This window comes from Heptranchias perlo, chromosome 9 (assembly GCF_035084215.1).
Source record: "Heptranchias perlo isolate sHepPer1 chromosome 9, sHepPer1.hap1, whole genome shotgun sequence".
In the NCBI taxonomy this organism is placed as follows: domain Eukaryota; kingdom Metazoa; phylum Chordata; class Chondrichthyes; order Hexanchiformes; family Hexanchidae; genus Heptranchias; species Heptranchias perlo.
The window spans coordinates 48891000-48913113 of record NC_090333.1 but is presented as its reverse complement, the minus strand read 5'-3'; the positions used below and the strand labels follow the sequence as shown (position 1 = coordinate 48913113).

General features: G+C 39.9%; 1 protein-coding gene across 1 annotated transcript in view; it reads left to right on the top strand.

Moving 5' to 3' along the window:
* The window catches only part of LOC137325364 (mesoderm induction early response protein 1-like), a 48681-nt gene that overhangs the window by 1687 nt on the left and 24880 nt on the right, over positions 1–22114 (top strand). The window contains 3 exon segments of the mRNA XM_067990375.1: positions 11996–12250; positions 17200–17332; positions 19031–19095. Of these exon segments, the coding sequence (XP_067846476.1) occupies positions 11996–12250; positions 17200–17332; positions 19031–19095 (453 nt within the window).

The following is a 22114-nucleotide window of genomic DNA, read 5'->3' as shown; positions in this document are numbered from 1 at the left end:
AGCCTTGAGGTGCCAGATCTAGCTGAGTTTCCCTATCACAGATTACTAGTGGAACATATTTTTGTTTCAAAATTTAGAACCCAGTAATTCTACCCACTTTTTTATTTACCTTGTTTATTTGTTACATTGACCAGATTGACCTTTGGTAGACTTTCCAGCCCGGACCAGCTACAATTTAAATGTCTCCCGATAACACTGTTTACTGGAGAATTAATTTTTGCTTGATCAGTTTATCTATTGTTTCAAACCATCTGTTACTGCTGTCTTGTTTCCTCGTGGTTGAAATCATTCACTTGTTCTCTTGCAAATAAATGTTTACTGATTTCATATTGTGCGCATCAGTAAATTCAGTTAAATAGTTCCATAATCATTTTAAAAGGGAAGAAAATTGTAGGAAATCTCACTTTCCTATATAAGTAACTGCTTATTGTTACTCTTGGTGCCTTTTAATAAGGGCAATTCTAAATATTTGCTATAATTTTTTTTAACTGGAAACCAAATGTAAAGGTTTCCTGTCTAGTGCACTAAAGCCGTGCTGAAATTAGAAATTGAAACACTTCTAAAACGATCAAGAAAAAATTACCATGATTTTAGAGTGTTGCAAGAAAGCTTCACGCTCAGTTCTCTTTATTAGATATCATTATTGTGATATCATTGGAAACCTACTTCTGAGTTTACAACAAAGAATATTAAAGGAATCAAAACTAACAAATGAATATTTGTGGGGAAAGTGTATAATTCGTATTCCTTCCCCATTAAAGTAATGATCAGTTTACCAACTATCTAAATAAAGTCTTAATTTTTTTTTGTTTAATAGTTGTATTTACTTGATCACACAAATAAAGGTAATGGACAGATTATAAGTTAAAGGAGTGAGGATCAGGTGTTAACTAGAATTGGGAATGTGGAATACAGTGGATAAAGTACATAGATAAAGAATAATGGGTTCCTGGCAGCGATTACAAACCAATAGTGTAATTGAGGTATTCAAACTGTCCAAAACGGCATAATAAATGGTTCTTTAAGAGATTGGTTGATCTGTTTCACACTGACAGTGGCTGTCGATGCTTATGCAAGCTGTGCTTAATGTTCAGTGTCCTTGGTGTGTGATGATCTGATGAGATTATTAATGGTTTGTGATGTCATAGGTTTATGCAAGAAATTTCATTGGGTTACAAAATCTGTGGATTAGATACAGAATATATAAGAAATTAGTTATTAAGGGACTGATGAAAAAAGAAAAGCTTTTGTTACACAATGCATGGAATTACATAGAAATTACAACACAAGAACAGGCCATTCCGCCCAACCAGTCCACCTTGATGTTTATCCACCACACGAGCAGTAGTCCTAACCCTGTGTGCCTGCCCTGTTCCCTTTTCCATTTATTTCCCTTTCCTTGTTGACATGGTCTCTGTTTCAATCAGTTTTAAAGTGCTGAAGGAAAACAGCAGTTGGAAGTAAGGATGTAATTTTGCCTTTTGGCTGCTACAGTATAATTTAAAAATTTGCATTGAAGTGTAGTCACTGTTGTAATATAGGAAACATGGCAGCCAATTTGCGCACAGCAAGGTCCCACAAACAGCAATGAGATGATCTGTTTTGGTGATATTGGTTGAGGGCTAAATGTTGGCCAGGACACCAGGAGAACTCCCCTGCTCTTCTTCAAATGGCGCCACGGGATTTTTTACAACAACCTGAAAGACGCACTTCCAACAGTGCCGTGTTCCCTCAGTACTGCACTGAAGTGTCAGCCTGGATTTTGTGCTCAAGTGGGACATAAAACCATAACCTTCTGACTGAGAGGCAAGAGTTCTACCAACTGAGCCATGGCTGTCTCCTGCTTGGGTTTACTGTTGGTTGATATGTACCCCAGAAATGTTTTGATTGAGTTTGACCAGAGCAAAGTATCTACTTGAGAGCCCCAAGATGTATGCCATGGTCCCGGTTGTTTGCTCCCAGCATTTTAGCTGCTTATTGCCAGTTACACCCCTGACAAATGAAGTTCAGTGATTTAAATTCATTGATACTTTTGGTCCGACACCACGCACCCACTTCCATGGATGTAGCAGTTGATTCCTTAGCAGACCAACAGAATACAGACTTTGCAGGATTAAAGTAGGAATATACCAATAGAGCCACGTTCTGTCCCTGCACTTCATGGCCAGATCAAGTAATGCCTGGCACTTCTGTAGCATTTATGTCCAGGAATCCCCTTTTGGTCTGATAGATTCACAAGACGAAAAGCCCAGCAAGGTGATGAGTTAATAGTCTGGTAGATAACAATCATTAATGACCGGTTGAATTAAGAGGAATATGGTCACATGGAACAGAGCAATGGTTGGAGGGTAGGAGTAGAGGGAATGGAAAGGGGTGGTATTCATCAGGAGCTAAGTTGGGCAGCCTTTATTTACTATGCATACATAAATAATCTGAACTTAGAATCAAAGGAACAATATTGAAATTTTCTGATGAAAAATTAGATGCATGCCAAATTGTGATAAGAGCTGTGAAGACTGCAGGAGAAGTATACATAGGAACAGGAGTAGGCCATTCGTGCCTGCTCCGCCATTTGATAAGATCATGGCTGATCTGTGCTCTAACTCCATATACCCGCCTTTGGCCCATATCCCTTAATACCTTTGGTTGCCAAAAAGCTATCTATCTCACATTTAAATTTAGCAATTGAGCTAGTATCAATTGCCGTTTGCAGGAGAGAGTTCCAAACTTCTACCACCCTTTGTGTGTAGAAATGTTTTCTAATCTCACTCCTGAAAGGTCTGGCTCTAATTTTTAGACTGTGCCCCCTAGTCCTAGAATCCCCAACCAGCGGAAATAGTTTCTCTCTATCCACCCTATCTGTTCCCCTTAATATCTTATAAACTTCGATCAGATCACCCCTAAACCTTCGAAACTCTAGAGAATACAACTCCAATTTGCGTAATCTCTCCTCGTAACTTAACCCTTGAAGTCCGGGTATCATTCTAGTAAGCCTATGCTGCACTCCCTCCATGACACTTCAATGATCTATGTACCTGTACCCCTAGGTCCCTTTGGACATCCACTGTTTTTAACGTATAGGCTAGAAAGATAGACAGATAAGTGGCATACAGAATTTAATTTAGATAAATGTAAAAATTATACATTTTGGAAACAAAAGTTTGGTAAGGAAATGCACTTTTTATATGGTAAGATTTTAAATGGGGTAGAGGAGCAGAGAGATTTTGTGCAGATACACAGGTTATTAATGGTGGCAATACAAGTAGATCAGGCTATAAAAAAGGCACACTGAATCCTTGATTTTTGTATCTAGAGTCATAGAATACAAAAGCAAGGAGGTGATGTTCAACTTGTGTACGGCCAGAGTTGGAGTATTGCATACAATTTTGGGCACCCCATTATTGGAATGATGCAATAGAAAGTTTTAACGTTTGATTCATCAGATAATACCACAGACGAGGGATTACAGTTATGAAGAGAGAGTTGAGAATTTAGGGCTTTTTTCACAGCAACTGAGAAAGGTATGGGTGACCTGATAGAGATCTTAAGGCTTATGCTCAGATAAATAATGATAGATCATTTCCATTGGTCAACAGGAGGGCACAAATTTAAGGTAAGCATAAGAATTAAAAGTAAGGTTAGAATATGGAATTCTCTGTAACAAATCATCGTTGAAGACAAGTCCATAAATACTTTTAAAAGGGAATTAAATTAAAAGGAAATTGCTTATCAAAGAGGAATATAAAGGGTAGGGGAATCGCACAGAAGAGTGTGATTGAACTGTATGACTCGTGGAGGAAAACATAAGATTTTGATGGGTTGAATGACCTGTTCTGAGTTGTAACATATGATTCTGTAATCAAGAAATATTTTCATGAGATAGCGACACTTAACAGGTTTGCAATTAAGTGCTTTGCCCTTTCGAAGGCTTACTTTAAGCCTTTTGTCTCTCTAGCCAGTGTGTTGGCTTTTAATAAATGTGTAACCCCCATCTTGAATGTGGCATTTCAAAAACCTATTTTTTGTCACTTAAGTCCCTTCTACCCACCTTCTCTTCTACCCCTCACCAAGACAGAACTTCCTCATGAGTGCAGCTGACACATCACTTACGAGAACTGTGACTGCGTTTTAATTTTGACAGGAATGCGCATCAGCAATTCCATTCTGTAACAATGTTGGGTGACTATGTTTTACCCTTGCAACGCAGTGCTCCATTGCAACAAATGTGTTTTTGTCATGTAAAATTTAACCAAACTAATACAATAAATGTTCTGTATTTTTTAATTTTTGCAATGGCCAAATGAGCCTTAAACATTCCTTTTCAATTGCTGGGTATATAGTTTCTTGCAATAGTAGCTTGTAGCTCTGATAGACAGCCAGGTACTGTTCCCCATACCATCCATCTGACTCAATGGTGTCAATGCCCTGTCTGAATTCATGTGGGCCACAAGCCTCTGGTATAACCTTGGTGGGTATGTACACAAAGGCTTTTCAGTTTTACAAATGCATTCTCCACCTCACCAGATCAGACCATGTGATGAAGCTTGGCCTTTCAGTTCAAATCCATTATGGTATATTTATCACTATAGTTGAGGATGAACCTGCACCTGTCCATTGTTATGGTTATGGATGAACTAGTGATGTTAGCTGTCCAGGCCAAGGATTGTCCATAGCAGTTTCTTGGGTGGGCCCATTATGCAGTGAAGTCTACCTTTGCCTGGTCAGGACTCCGTTTCTTCCCATCTGCTTGGTGACTCAGGAGCAATAGCCTATCCATTGGCAAAGTTGCACCTGCTTTGCTTTAGCAGGTTAGTATATTGGCGATATGGAAGGGATGTTCATCCCAGGACCGAATAAAGATAACTATCATCTACATATGCCAGAGCATAATCCATAGCTCCTATCGGGACGGAATCCATCAGCAGGTGCATGGGAACACCATCACCTTCAAGTTCCCCTCCAAGCCACACGCCATCCTGACTTGGACATATATTGCTGTTCTTTCATCATTGCAGGGTCAAAATCCTGGAACTCCCTACTTAACAGCGTTGTGGGAGCACCTTCGCTACACAGACTGCAACAGTTCAAGAAGTTGCCTTTCTCAGGCAACTAGGGCTGGGCAATAAATGTCAGCCTTGCCAGCGACTCCTGCATACCGAGAATTAATTTTAAAAAGCCATTCGAACACGGATGCATTTCTCATCCCAAAAGTTGTGGCCATAACCTCATACAACCCATCACCCGGTCCGGATGGGATGCGTCCTCGGTTGGTGAGAGAAGTAAGGGTGGAAATTGCGGAGGCTCTGGCCGCAATCTTCCAATCCTCCTTAGATTATGGGGGTGGGGTTGGAGGACTGTAAATGTTACATCCCTGTTCAAAAAAGGGGAGAGGGATAAATCTGGCAACTACAAGCCAGTTAGCTTAATGACGGTAGTGGAGAAACTTCGAGACAATAATCCAGGACAAAATTAATTGGCACTTGGAAAAAATATGGGTTAATAAAGGAAAGCCAGCACGGATTTGTTAAAGGCAATTCGTATTTGACTAACTTGATTTGAGTTCTTTAATGAAATAATGGAGAGGGTTGATGAAGGTGGTGCAGTTGATGTTGTGTATATGGACTTTCAAAAGGCATTTGATAAAGTACCACATAATAGACTTGTTATCAAAATCAAAGGCCACAGTTTAAAGGGACAGTGACAGTGTAGATACAAAATTGGCTAAGGCATAGAAACCAAAGAGTAGTGATGAACGATTGTTTTTCAAACTGGAGGGAAGGATACCACTGCTCTTTTTGATATATATTAATGACCTGGGCTTGGGTTTGGAGGGTATAATTTCAAAGTTTGCAGATGACACAAAACTCGGAAATGTAGTAAACAATGTGGAGGACAGTAACAGATTTCAGGAGGACATGGACAGACTGGAGAAATGGGCAGACACGTGGCAGATGAAATTTAACGCAGAGAAGTGCGAAGTGATACATTTTGGTAGGAAGATGAGAGACAATATAAACTAAATGATATAATTTTAAAGGGGGTACAAGAACAGAGAGACCTGGGGGTGTATGTACACAAATCTTTGAAGGTGGCACGACAAGTTGAGAAGTCTTTTGGGATCCTTGGTTTTATTAATAGAGGCATAGAGTACAAAAGCAAGGAAGTTATGCTAAACCTTTATAAAACACTGGTTAGGCCTCAGCTGGAGTATTGTGTTCAGTTCTGGGTTCCACACTTCTGGAACAATGTCAAGGCCTTAGGGTGAAGAAGAGATTTACTAGAATGGTATCAGGGATAAGAGACTTCAGTTATATGGAGAGACTGGGGAAGTTGGGGTTGTTCTCCTTAGAGCAGAGAAGGTTAAGAGGAGATTTGATAGAGGTGTTCAAAATCATGAACAGTTTTGATAGAGTAAACAAGGAGAAACTGTTTCTAGTGGCAGAAGGGTCGCTGACCAGAGGGGAAAGATTTACGGTGATTGGCAAAAGAACCCGAGGCAACATGAGGAAACTTTTTTTTAAACACAGCGAGTTGTTATGATCTGGAATGCACTGCCTGTAAGGGTGGTGGAAGCAGATTTGATAACCGCTTTCAAAAGGGAATTGGATAAATACTAGAAGGGAAAAAATGTACGGGGCTATAGGGAAAGAGCAGGGGAATGGGACTAACTGGATCGCTGTACCAAAGATCCAGCATAGGCATGATGGGCTGAATGGCTTTCGTCTGTGCTGTATCATGGTAATAATTGCACCACTGGGCTCCAGCGCTTAGCCTCTTGTCAGGTCAAGAGTTGTTATATGTAGCAACCCTAGCTACTCCAGGATATCCCTTGTGTATGCCACAGGATATGCATCAACTCTGTCAGGTCATTTAGTTTCTGATGATCCGCACAGAACTACGTGGCCTTTTTCATTTAGGACCAGTACACAAGTGATGCCCAGGGGCCCTGGAACAGCCTTATTACACTCAAAACTAACATCATCGTCTGTAGTTCTCTGTCTATGTGTTCCCTTATGCTGTGTGACATTGGTGCATGGACTAGATGTTTCTGTGTTTAACTCATGGTTAAGCTGCTGTGCTTATCCTAGCTTCCTAGAAAATAGTGACTGGAAGCATAACAATATTTCTGCAGCTTGCTGATTCTGTGTAGGGATTAGATGAACTGGTGTGTAATCTTGCCCATCAAGAGCCTGAGATTATGCTCTCGGCCAAGAGATCTACGATGTCGCCGTTCTCCTGGTGGACATGAGGCGCAGTGCCATCTCCTCAGAGGTGAGGGAAAATTTCAGCCTGTTCCTGTGATAGTCTTCCCACACATTTGGCTGATTAAGCTATCTCAACTACAGGGTTTACCTTACGTTTCTCCATCACTGCATAGAGAACTGCCCAGTAAGCCTGCAGTTTGTTTTGTCTCACTGGCAGCAACATTAGCACACTCCAGCCTACCTGGTAGAATGCCTGGCATTGTGGTTAAACCAAGTCTTGTGGTTCTGCACAAATTCTCCTGTATGTGCTCAGCTAACTTAGGTCCTCTCTCAACTTGAGCACATTCTCCACTACACTTCTATCCTTGTCAGTGGTTTTCCCTGAAAATGCCCCTTTGATTGATATTAATGGTGTCTGTAAAGCAATTCAGTTGGTGAGAATCTTGTTGATTCTTGTACCACGTCCTTATAAATAAATAACGGGACAGGTTTTTTTATCCCAATCCTGTTTGCTTATATCCTGCATGTATTTGCTGTGTGCCATTAAACTTCTGTACCAGCTTGTTTGAATACCGATGGTAAGGGGAATCAAAATTCTTTTACCTGACACTCTTTGCACAAGTATGTAACTGTTTATGGTATAAAACTAGCATGGAAACGCAATCAAATTGTTTTTGGGTACCTAACTCACATGAACATTTCTAACAGTGCATTGGCCACGATGTCTCGTGTCCATTGACATGAGAGCTATCTCATCTGGATACCTAGATATATAATCTACTATAGTCAGTCCTAGATACATAATCTACTATAGTCACTGACTTTGACTCCTGACAGACCTATGGTATCTATGCTCACACTCTTAAAAGATTTGTTAATTGTCATGGTTTATTGTGATCCCCTGGTTTACCAATACACTGAGGCTGGGAACCTTAGAGCAGGGAGCCTTAACTACTCGAGACTTCTGAGCAGCATAATAAATTTTCTACAGTTCCCATTTTGTTCCTTTTTTCCTTCTCTCCTTTCTCCTCCCTGGAAAGCAGTGACTCATTCTGAGACAGTTCCATGGGTGCCAGGTGCCCTCCAGGATCTCGCCCAAGTGAGCCTAGAGCGTGAGTATTGGTAGGCTATTTGACCACGGGCACTTTAGTTGAACACAACACTGCCCTTAACTGACGTTCATGCGTGTACTTTACAGCAGGAGTTATTGGATAGTGATCAGGAGCATTTTTCAAATACCAATGCATTGGATGTTTGACTCTTGAATACCGAAAAGGATATATTCTGGCCCCTGATGTTGTCTTATCACTTGCATAGAATGAGCGCAGCAGCATGGTTAATGTAAGTAGTGCCATTAGTGGACTTTAATGTAGTTTAGGGTTTCTAGTGCATTTAATATTGGGAAATAATGTTTGTGGAATGTAATGCAGAATTAATTCTACCTGATGTTTAAAAGTCCAGATCCCTTGTGGGAACCAATACAAAGATTTTTTTTTCATGAGCAATAATATTTTAGCTACTGTTGCCAATATTTAACTTTTTCATAGGATTCTTTTAAAATTTTAAGAGGGTGGCTATAGTTTGCTAATAATGTGATTTGTCATACTTAGAATACTGAAGAATACAATAGCTGTACGTTGAAATGCTGATTATATCTGCACCTGGTCACACCAACTGGTAGTTCATGCTTCAGGCCAGCTGTAAACCATTCTCAAATGCACATCCCACGTAATAGTATTGCTCATCGTACACTGCATTCTGGGAGAATTGGGGGTTAAACTGACCTGCATTTATGTTAGAGCTGAATACCTCCAGAGCTGCAACTAAGCCAGATTAATTTTGTCCAGTTGTCGGCCTTTTCAGAGCAAGCAGAGGCGTGTAAAATGCACTTTTGACAAATTTGAGCAGTGTTTTGGTTCACTCAGAATAACTGTCATTTCATCAGCTAAATTAAAATTAGAACTAAAGAGAGACTTAAAAATTGGAGAGGGGGCAAACTAGATTAGAACTAAAATGATTTCTATGTCAAAAAGAAGTCCATAACTCTTGGAATAAATATTGAGAATTGAAGCAGAGAAAAAATTCTTGGTTTTCACTTGAGCACTAGTTTATTATTTCTTGTAAGTTGTGTGAGAAATGAAACAACAATTAGGACTGTTTGAACTCTAATTTTTTGAGGGTTGGGAATCCTGAAAGGGCTAACAAAAATATAGGGAGCACAAACTACATTTTTGATAATTTTTTTCCAAGACTAAGAACAAATATGATTTAAATTTGGGAACTAAAAACTAGACTAAAGCTAGAACTAAAATTCTAAGGATGACTGCATTAATAAATTAAGACTCAAAGCTAAGGTCCAGAAACAAGACTAAAGGTAAAATTCAAATTATTTCTAGGACTAAAACAACAATGACCATGAGCTCTTGGTTCCAAACATATTCTATAATCAGGATATAAGTCCTCATTTCCATGTCCATAGACATTAGCTGAACATTTTATGCTAGGACTAATTTTAATACAGTTTTTAAAATTGTTTAATTGTTTTTGTGCTGAAAGTGGGGGATGTTTGTGTTGGTAATTAGAATACAATCCTCTTCTCCTCCCTCCCCCCACCCCACTCAATGTCAAGCACCCAGTGTCTGCATGTAACATTACAAACTCTATTTTGTCCCAACTGTGTGCCTTGACCACAACCTCAAAACGTCCAGCTACACCAGTGTGAAATTTTTCCATTTTCTACACCAGCAATTCTTGCGAGATTGCTGATTTATGGTCATTTGTTGGAAGGTTTGTATTGTGAACCTGTGTGTATAAGAACTGGGTTGACATTGCTCTAAACTCATTTCATGTAGGACTTTCATCACTATGCAACCCAATAACCACAGTTATGGTAGTTTAATGTTCTACTCAATTTGCATACCCAACCTTGTGGTCTTGGCCCTTTTAGTACTTCTACTTTCTTGATGCTTCTATGATCTCTGCTGTTCTGTTCCCAGCTGCCTAATCAGGCCAACGCCACAATTTTTTCCATAGTACATTTGAATGCCTCAGAATTTGTTATCTGCCATTATTTGAAGAAAGTATAATTTTAAATTTTAAATTTCAAAAGGCTTTAAAATATCAGAAATATGTGCATATATAAAAGGGTCCAGGCAAGTATTAAAATACTGACAAATTTTGGATTTTGGAGCAGATGAATTATTACACAAACCACAGTTATCAAAATGCTAAGTTTATTGCATTTTTACCATGTATCCACTTTTTTTTCCCCTAACTTCTCCTGATCATGTTTTGAATTTTCTGCCTATTTTGTCATGCAAGGATCTTGGATGAGTTATATTAAACGGTTACCTTTAAATTTTGCTCTCAATGGGTTAACTGCTCTGACCAGAAGGGATGGAAGATGTACACTAAGCCAGACAAACCAGTTTGTGGAGTGGTACTACTTGCATATCACTGCAGCCTGAGACCATACATGCCATTAACTGATCCCAGCCAAGAGATTGGGTGATTATGCATTTATAGCTTAATTCCTGTGAGCCATTGAGGCTTATTAGTTCTGGATCGTCTTATTCATTTGATAAACGGCAGAAGGTCGTTTCTCGGGGGCCCCCACCTTGGGCAGGGGCAGTAATCGGTTTAATTGACGGCCTTACTGGCTAACCCTAAGACAGGGAGAAAGTTAGAGGTCAAACTGCTGGCTTCCTGTTCAGATAGGCAACAGGACAAAAACACATGTTCTGGAGTTTGTCCTACAGGGTATGCTGAAAGGGACATACAGGTGGCAGGTCTTGCTTAAGAGCAAAGCTGATCAGGCCTTGCTGAGAAAAATTAAATTTAGCCTGCTAATAGGGTAAGTATGGTGTATTTTATTTGTTAACAGGAGTGATACAGAATTAAGTTGAAAGTATAGTAAGAATTACTGCAAATGCTTCTCTGTTCAGTCACTTAACAATTGCAAAACAAACCAGTTTTTAAATTTGCATCTGACTTTGTCTCATTATAGTGTTAATCAGGCTCTCGGAAGATTGGAGAAGGGCACGTGCGCTATTTCAGTTAATTTAACACAGGGCTTCATAAGTACCACCCCAGGTCTCCCTATCGTATTTCTACATATTGGGCAGTAAAGATCACCTGGGAAATGGGATTTACTTGTGAGACAGAGTAGACATACTGAACTCAAGGAATAGCGAGAGCAGATTTGAAATTTGTAACACTTGTCTTTACTAAAAGCACTGGTCACTTGGCAAGATGCTGGCATCCCTCTTGTACCTTGCCCAAGTTGTTCATGTGTGAGCCTAGATGTTGATTGGCAGGTTATTCAGTTGTGGAAGGACATCACAGTTGAGCCCAATATTGTCCTCACTCATTGTCCATAAGTGTATTTTACACCTCAGGTCATTGGGTCGTAATCCCTGAGCAAAAAATACTTCCCCTAGTCCAAAAGCATTGAGGTCAGTTGTTGTACCCTCTACGACTATCCTGGCTGAGCTCAGCTAACTCATAGTCCAGTGATAGGACCTGGGACCACCTTGTCTGTGTGGCGTAGTACTGTACCAGTCATTAAACTCTACTTTTAAGCCATTTCACGTATATTTTCCCCCACGGTTGAGTTAACTTCACAAAAGAAAAGTGAACCTTATTGCAAGTCTAGCTGTAAGCAGATGTTGAATTGACTTGTGAGAAACATGTTGATAAAATTCACTGGTTGCTTTTCGTGTTGAAACCTCTTTGAAAATAAAGCCACTTCTTTTAAGTGGATAGCTCTCATGTGTTTCGCTCTTTTTTAGGAAGGTGAAATGCCAATCCAAGATTTATTAAATTTGTATGGTTATGGGAAGACTGTTCCATTCCCTGGTGATGATGATGACGACGACGACGATGATGATGATGATATTGATGATGACGACGATGATGAGGATGAGGAGGAGGATGATGATGAAGCAGAGGAGGATGACGATGGAGATGAAGGAGATAATGAGGAAAATAGTGGAAGTAGTGAAGTTCCAGAGGCAGAAGATCTGCCTGATTTAAATCTGAATCAGGTTAGTTAAAAGTTGGGGAGGCATTATCTACCAGAGCTAATTGTAGATAGAGGTGGGAATTTTTTTGAAGCAATCTCAGTTCCAGTATTACTGGAGCTTCAGTAAAGTGTAATGGTAAGTATATGAAATTTTTACACTATGTCCAACTGATCTGTGAAAAAAAAACCAATAAATATATAAGAACATAAGAAATAGGAGCAGTAGTAGGTCGTGCGGCCCCTCGAGCCTGCTCCGCCATTCAGCCAAATCATGGTTGATCTTCGACCTCAACTCCACTTTCCTGCCCAATCCCCATATCCCTTGATTCCCCTAGAGTCCAAAAATCTATCTATCTCAGCCTTGAATATACTCAACGACTCAACATCTACAGTCCTCTGGGGTAGAGAATTCCAAAGATTCACAACCCTCTGCGTGAAGGAATTCCTCCTCATCTCAGTCTTGAATGCACAACCCCTTACTCTGTGACTCTGTCCCCTAGTTCTAGATTCCAGCAAGAGGCAACAGCCTCTCCGCATCTACTCAGTCAAGCCCCTTCAGAATCTTGTATGTTTCAATTAGATCACCTCTCATTCTTCTAAACTCCAGAGAGTATAGGCCCATTCTACTCAGACTCTCTTCATAGGACAACCCTCTCATCCCTGGAATTAATCTAGTGAAACTTCATTGCACCGCCTCTAAGGCAAGTATATCCTTCCTTAGATAAGGAGACTGAAACTGTACGCAGTACTCTAGGTAAGGTCTCACCAAAGCCTGTACAATTGTAATAAGACTTCCTTACTCTTGTACTCCAACCCCCTTGCCATTTGCTTTCCTAATTGCTTGCTGTACCTGCATGCTAACTTTTTTGTTTCTTTTACGAGGACACCCAGATCTCTCTCAACACCAAAATTTGATAGTTTCTCACCATTTAAAAAATATTCTGTTTTTCTATTCTTCCTACCTCACATTTCCCCATGGTCTATTCCATCTGCCACCTTCTTGCCCACTCACCTAACCTGTCTATATCCCTTTGCAGATTCTTTGGTGTCCTCCTCATAGCTTACTTTCCCACCTAGCTTTGTATCGTCAGCAAACTTGGATACATTACGCTTGGTCCCTTCGTCTAAGTCATTAATATAGATTGTAAATAGCTAAGGCCCAAGCACCGATCCTTGCAGCACCCCACTAGTTACAGCCTACCAACCTAAAAATGACCTGTTTATCCCCACTCTCTGTTTTCTATCCGTTAACCAATCCTCTATCCATGCTAATATGTTACCCCAACCCCATGAGCCCTTATCTTGTGTAACATCCTTTTATGTGGCACCTTATCGAATGACTTTTTAAAATCCAAATATACTACATCCACTGGTTCTCCTTTATCTACCCTTTATTTCCTTTTCATATAACCATGTTGACTTTGCCTAATCGTATTATGATCTTCTAAGTGCCCTGTTACCACTTCCTTAATAATGGATTCCAGCATTTTCCCAATGACTGATGTCAGGCTAACTGGCCTGTAGTTCCCTGTTTTCTCTCTCCCTCCTTTCTTGAATAGTAGTGTTACAATTGCTACCTTCCAATCTGCTGGTACCATTCTAAAATCTAGGGAATTTTGGAAGATCACAATCAATGCATCCACTATCTCTGCAGCCACATCTTTTAGAACCCTTGGATGTCGGCTATTAGGCCCAGGGGATTTATTGGCTTTTAGTCCCATTAGTTTCTCTAGTACTTTTTCTCTACTGATATTAATTACTTTAAGTTCCTCACTCTCATTAGACCCTTGGTTCCTCACCAATTCTGGTATGCTTTTTATGTCTTCTACTGTGAAGACAGATACAATTCTAGATTTTTGTTCTTCCGAATTTAGGTTGCCTCTGGAGAAACCTAAATTTCCTTGTCTCTGATTTCCCTGCTTTCTTGTCGTTACTCAACCTCATCCTTCTAATAAACTCTCCCAAGGCCATCCCTTCACCTTGCTATTTCACATGGCCCTACTACCTTTCCAGTCATATTGCTATCTCTGAACACGTCCTCATTTCCCTTACCGTCCACATTTCCCTAGCTTCTTCCACCCTGGAAAAACTCTCCCCTGGCATCCTGAATAACTCATTCTTGAACTCATAACCTTATCTGAACTCGGGGCTACTGACTAAATTGTACTTGGTGCACAATTGGCCTCATCATCAACCATTAGATCTGGCATAACAACTTAAATCATTACCATGCCTCCATATCCACAGCAAAATGCTTCTCATACTCCAGATCATCCTATAGGGTAAGGACAATCCGTAGTTCATTTTTTCCATGTCCTCCTGCCTCCTCAAATCCCCTTCCATTCTCCCTTCTAATATCCAGTGCAAAAAAGCCCATGGATTTCTTTGTCTTGAGATTGAGATCATCTGCATGGCTGCCTCATCTGGTGCCTCCCTTTCCTGTTCATCTGTACCCCTTTTTCATCCTTGCTCTGAGCTCGCGATCTCTCTCTCTCTCTCTCTCTCTCTCTGCTCACTCTGCAGCTTGCTCCCCATCCTCTTCATGCTCACCTCTTCCATTAGGCCCAACTCCTGCTCCTATGATCCCCTTACCACCTAACTCTTGGCCACTCAACTGCCTTTCCTTTTTTCACCCCCCCCCCCCCAATGTTTGCCATTAGTTCCCTTTATAGAAAGTTACAGCACAGAAGGAGGCCATTCAGCCCATCATGTCCGTGCCGGCCAGAAAAGAGAAATCCAGCTTAATCCCACTTTCCAGCACTCGGTCCATAGTCCTGTAGGTTACGGCACTTCAGGTGCTCATCCAAGTACTTCTTAAATGAGTTGAGGGTTTCTGCCTCTACCACCCTTTCAGGCAGTGAGTCCTAGACCCCCACCACCCTCTGGGTGAAAAAATTTCTCCTCAGCTCCCCTCTAATCCTTCTACCAATAATGTTAAATATATGCCTCCTGGTCACTGACCCCTCTGCTAAGGGAAAGAGGTCCTCCCTATCCACTCTATCTAGTCCAGTCATAATTTTATATACTTCAATTAAATCTCCCCTCAGCCTCCTTTATTCCAAAGAAAACAACCCCAGCCTATCCAATCTTTTCTCATAGCTAAAATTTTCCAGCCCTGGCAACAGCCTCATAAATTTCCTCTGTACCCTCTAGTGCAATCACATCTTTCCTGTAATGTGTTGATCCTAACTGTACGCAGTACTCAAGCTGTGGCCTAACCAATTTTTTATACAGTTCTAGCGTAACCTCCCGGCTCTTATATTCTGTGCCTCAGCTAATAAAGGAAAGTATCCCGTATGCCTTTTTAACCACCTTATCTACTGTCCTGCTACCTTCAGGGATCTGTGGACATGCACTCTAAGGACCCTTTGTTCCTCTACACTTCTCCGTATCCTCCATTTGTTGTGTACTCCCTAGCCTGGTTTGCCCTCCCAAAATGCATTACCTCACACTTCTCCAGATTGAATTCCATTTGCCACTTTTCTGCCCACCTGTCCATTGATATCTTCCTGCAGTCTACAGCTTTCCTCCTCACTATCAACCACACAGCCAGTTTTTGTATCATCTGCAAACTTCTTGATCAAGCCTCCCACATTCAAGTCCAAATCATTAATACATACCACAAAAAGCAAAGGACCTAGCCCTTTACTTGGACAATGTCCATATCTCTTCTAAAACTTTAGTCATCGCCCCATCTTTCTCAAAAAGCCTCCCCTTGATTTGTCTGTCCTTTCCCACTCATGCTCAGTCTTTAATCTCGCTTTCCTCTCTAAGGCCCTTGAATGTGCTGTAACCTCCTAACTCTGGCCGCACCTCTCACACAACTGCTTATTCAAATTTCTTCAATTCAGTGTTCACCCTGGTCAGTCAGCAACTATATGGCTGCAACTATGGTATGCCGCCTTGTCCTACTCAACTTCTCCATTGTGTTCAACAGTATCGACCACATGATCCTTCCCCATTACCTCTCCCCCATGGTCCAGCACGGAGACCGCTCTTGCCCAGCTCTACTTCTACCTGCCCTAGCCTAACAGGTTCTTTTCCTACCCCTGCATGGTTATCTCTGAACTTCCCCAAAGATCCATCCTTGGCTCCTTTCTTTTCCTTATGTACATGTTGCCCCTTTATAACATCATTGACAGGGTCAGCTTTCATGTGTATGTTGATGATACCCAACTTTGCCCCCTCCAGCACTTGCCTTGACCCCCAAATATGTGCTATCAGACTACCTGTCTGACATAACTCATGAATGAGTCAGGATCTCCTCCAAATGAACATTGGAAAAATCAATGCCATTGCTTTTGGACCCCAGCAAACATCCTGCCTTCCTGCCACTGACTCCATTCCCCCACCCTGATTGATTGCTCTGGCTGTGTGCAGACTCGCCATTCTGTTCAACTAGAGCTGAGTTTCAAAACCCATATCCTATCCATCATCAAGATTGCATACTTACACGTTTGCAACATACTCCTACCTCAGTCCACTGATGCTGACACTGATCGAGATAGTTACAGAGTTAATCTCTGGAAAAGAGGACAGTTTTCCTGAGTATGATGACCATTGCTTGTTCCTAAGTGTGTGTATGTATATGGAAAATATGAAAACAAGAAGTTGCAACAGAAAAATGGGAATCCATACTGTAAAGGGCAAGGAAAGAATATAGGAATACAACTGAAGGGAATTAAAAAGTATAAGCAGACAGACGGTATTTTGTATTTTTGAAGATGTAATGACAACATGTTGTAGTTCCTTGGAACTCTTGATTCCCTGTCTATATTTTCTCTTTGTATTTCTTTCTCCCCTTTTTAAAAAAAAAGACACACCCCTGTTTGTATAACCTACCAAGGTATTTTTCATATAGATTTTCAACTGACTAATAGATTCAGACTTTTATTTTTAACTTTTTATTCTCCATCAGACTTTGTTGAATTGACTGAGCTGTGTTTCAGGTATCTTTTATGATTTCTATAGGAAGAAGTACCAAAGAACTCATGTGGACAAGAAGATGAAACTCAGTCTTCTAACGATGACCTTGCACCATTGATTACCTCACAAGATGTACAAGAGATGATCCGTCCACGCAGATGTAAATACTTAGACATAGGTATATTCTTTTGTGCATGTATGTGGAAAAGCCAACTTAAGCACTTTCCCCCTTTATCAAAGGTATTCTCAACGGCTATTTCAGCCTCCATTATTGCTGGAGTAACAAAGAGATTTGGCCGCAGCTGAGAACTGTTGCAGTAAACTCTTTGCCTCAAGTGCAAGATAAGTGACATTATTACCATTTGTGAAGGCAATAGTGTTGTTGAATGTGGAGTGTCATTGTTGAATGGGTGATATTGATTCTAATAATGGAGTAATGTACTCTGGCCGCACCTCTCACACAACTGGCTAAAGATCGGTAGCATGTGAGAATATAGCTTTTGCCCAATAGTTGATGGCAACAGGCTTCACTTAAGTGATATGGACAATAAGAACTGGATATTAGCCACCAATGCAACAGAGAAAGGCTGAAAACATTCACTGTTTTGAAAAACAATTATCTAAAGGGCTTAATTAAACTAAAATATTATCTGCAGAGTAAACCTCAGGCTACATAAATTAACTTTTGTACAAAAGTTGCTGTCAAATTAAGTTCAAGTTAGCTGGTGTTGCCATTTTGGATTTCAGTCTCCCTGAATTTTCTCCCAAGTGAAGATGTTTTCTGCTCAGGGTTGGGGGTACTTTTGGAAAATGGACTTGTTGGTAACATTCAGGTTAGCTATCAGCTTTTTAAACTTAATTTGAGAGAACTTTGAGTTTGTACCAGAGTTAATACGTAGACAAACTTGCACTATGAACAAGTTATTCCCTATATTTCTGAACATTCTATTATTGCAGCTCATATGACCAAAGTGCAGCTTTATAGTTTTGTACTTCTTCATTTTAATTGTCCTCTTGCACCTTTTATAACTATTTGAATACTAATGATGTCTTCTGATCAGCTGGCATCAATTTTCCATGACTAAATAAGGGGACAGTGCGTGCGTTTTTGAAACAAAAACCCTCTGTTTAAACAAAAAAGCCCACTTGGGATGCCCGTCCTTAGTTTTGGATTTCCATGTGTGTCATTTTTGCCATTTGTCTATATAGTAGTGGCCCAAATAAAACTCGGCCATACATACATACCTATAATCCACTCGTAGATGTATTTCATATGAGCTTGGGATACAAGTCTTCATCCCTAGATTATTTAATTATAAAAAATTGACATAAAATATTAAAATTAAATAATATTCACATTGTCTTCCCTTTTTCTTCATTTTCTCTCTCCCTATTAATTTTAGTTGCATTTATTCCAAACTTATTGGAGATGAGCACAATATGGAAAATGATTGGTCTCTGACTGAAAAATCAGCCTTTGAGGTTTTTTTAGCCAATTGAGTCAAAATTGTAAAGGTTGACATACCAGGATAAGTCTTTGATGTGTTCATTGGAAGCAGTGTAATCCTGAACGAGGTGTACCTATATTTAAAATGGTACAGTGTTGATCTATTAGCAGTTAAAATTGCAAAATACAGGATATGCATTCTATAGATTTTGAGATCATGGCAAGAGGGTAGAAGTACAAGTTTTGTGCAAGTAGTCCTTTAGGATCTTGGTATTCTCAAAAAAGCATTCTTGTTCAAAAACATTTTTAAAAAGTTATAATTTCCTCATCTCATAATGAAACCCTTTTAAATTATTTCTACAAATGAGATCTCTTTATACATTCCATAACTTAACTCTGGGCAAAAAATTGACCTGTTAATCTTCATAGGCAATGAAGGGGAAGAAGAATCTGAAGAAGATGAAGATTATGTGCCGTCAGAAGACTGGAAAAAGGTACCATTGTGTTTCAAGATTTTTCACTTCATTCCGATCTATATTTCTGATGGCACAAAACATTTTTTATTCCCCGAATTATTTTCTTCTCTGCTTTTCTTGTACAAAGCACCAACTGTGGCTAAGTGGCTGACTTTCTTTCTAGCCTCCACTAATGCTGTTCTGATCTGGCTGCTAAAATGCGTATGGGAGCAGCATGGTGATAACTCCTTTGTTTCCATTTGATGCCTCCACTGCACTAATGTAGTAGAGATGTGTATTGGTCTTCCATTGTCCCCACAAAGCTTTATTTTGTGTCTAATCCAAAAAGTTACACATTAAATTCTAATTAGGATCAAATTCTGCAATATAGCTGATTCCATCCTCACGTGAATTCAAATTCTTTACCCTACTTTCAGTACCAAAGTACATCTATCTGTCAGATATTAAACTTGTGTGGGACATGCGTTTCATTGAAAACACATAAGTACCTGTTATTCCTGCAGGTGGGGCTGTGTTGGCATTTTCATTGTTCGTTAAAGGGGTCACATTTCGCTGGAGTAACTTGGGTCATACACAATAGCTGCTTTCTTATAGTGAGAGTATATCACTTCGATTGCACAACCTGACCACCAGATTCCTATAATTTGCTTAAAATATTTTCAACTGCCATTGTTTTTTTAGTAATTCTAATTTCTAATGACCAAAATAAGGATTTAAACATTTTTTTAAATCAAAAAATACATATTTCACAATAACATGATTAAATTTATCCATTGAATTCCCAGTGTGTCTTTTAATGTCTTTGTTAAAGTTTATACTTGGAAGTGTCAACCGCTGTCAAGCACTAGACTTGGGCTCAATATTTGTGCCCAGTGCTATGATTCTAAGAGCTGAATTTAGATTGTGCAGTCTGAGCATGTGCAGTGTGCCTTAATTCCCAGGATGGATGTATATAGTTCAATTAGCTGTACTGATGGAACAGTCTAGCAGTTTCTGTTCAAAGATTTTTCATAATTATTTGAAGAAAATCAGGTGGTCAGATTTCAAAATCTTATTAATGTTCTATTTAAACAGAGAGGCTGTGTGTGAAAGAAAAAAAAGAGTATTGATCACAGCTTTTGTGTCCTGTAACCTTCAGTTAGTTCATTAAGCCCAGAGATATGGAGTCGGAGTTTGCCATGAGTGGCGAATGAATGGCGCCTGCCATTCATTAGACTTGCACTTGCTCATAGACTTTCTATGAGCTTTTGCACGGCAACTTCCTCTAAATTAGAGAGCCAAAAAGCACAGCGCCCTCTACAGGGCATCTGGGACATGTGTGAATAGGGCAAGCAGCTGTGTATCTCCTTAACTAATCTGATTGAAGCACTGTAAATAACAGCGCAGTCAGAACCAAGAATTGTAAGTTTAGAATAGTGAATCCAACGTCAAATCAGGTACAGAAAGCAAAATAAAGAAAGGGTGAGAAAGATTGAATTAAGAGACAGAAAGAAAACATTTTTTAAAATGTATTTTAATTTTTTTTAATGTCCAACAATAATTAAAATCTGAAGGAATGGGACATCACACTTGAAAAAGTTAACTTTCAGTGCTAGAGGGGTTTTTTGGCAGTAATTAAGAATTACCGCGCCTATAAAAGGGTACTTAGACTTGAAATGACGACTTAACTTTTGTTGAGGAGTTTAGTCCGTATCTGTGACGTCAGTACAGGAACTTGACGCGATTCATGAACAGGGAGCCAGCCGGCAAGATGTCGATTTCACGCAGCTTTTGGAGGAGCTTTGCACCTCAGAACAACTTCCAGATTTCCGCTTTTAACTGCGCGTGTACGGTCACCAGAAGTTGCTTTCCGATTTGCACATAAGTAACGGTGAGCACTGTTAGCTGCACTGTTATTTTTACAGCAAAATCTGGCCCATTGTGTTTTTCCTTATTGTAATTGTTTCAAAATTCAACTTTTTTGGAAAAATTAACTCAAACCACTTCTTCCAATTATCTCATCTGATTATCACGTGTTACGTTGACAGTTAAGAAAATATAAACCATATAATTACTAATAGATAGATGTCAGAAAAAACACAAACACACACACACACACACACACCCACACCCACACACAGTCTTTCCTCATTTAATTTTTGTTTTTAAATAAAAAGTAAAGGAGTTAAATTTTGAAAGCTATAACTACCATCTGTACTTTTGATACTTAGAAATTTAAATGTTTACATTTTCTTAGCTGTGATAGAGAGATACATGTCCAAGAAACAATCATAAATCCAAATTGAATGTTTACAGAGATTTCTTAGCAAGTCACAAACCAGTGCTATTGTACATGGGATCCTTACACTCAGTGCCGTCAGGCCTCTGCATGGCCCCTTCCCTCACCTGATAGCAGGAATTCACCAATGAACCAAACAAACCTCATGTTCAACCCCCAGTTGAACCAAACATCTGGTTTACCTTCTACAGTTATGCCAGATCAAAGGACCCCCATGCAGGCAAATTCCAGCTCCAGTGCCATATTGTCAAACTCCAGGACCCTCCCCACGCCAGTGCTATCAAAGCCCAAGACTATACCCCAGAGTTACTAAAGCACAGGACTGCCTCCAAGAGCAGATAAACCAAATTTCCCCCTCCCAGGCACTGTTAAATACAGAGATCTACATCCATTGGGTACATCTTGCATGTCACTTTGAGTGTTCTCAGCTTTAAAAATAGATTTATGCTGGAATAATTGATCAAAAGATAATTAAATACTCTTTGCAAAGTTATGTTTTAATGATTGAGGAGTCAGTCTTACTCAGCTTCCTCTTAAGATCCCCATCATTATAGATTCCAGCGTCCAGCCAGTTCTGTTCACTATACGTGACATTAAGAAGTGGCTCAATGCACTGGACACAGCAACAACAATGGGCCCAGACCACACCCTGGCTGTAGTGCTAAAGATCTGTACATAGAGCTAACCACTCCCATAGCCAAGTTGCTCCTGTACAGCTATGACACTGGTATCTATCCGACAATGTGGAAGATTGCCCAA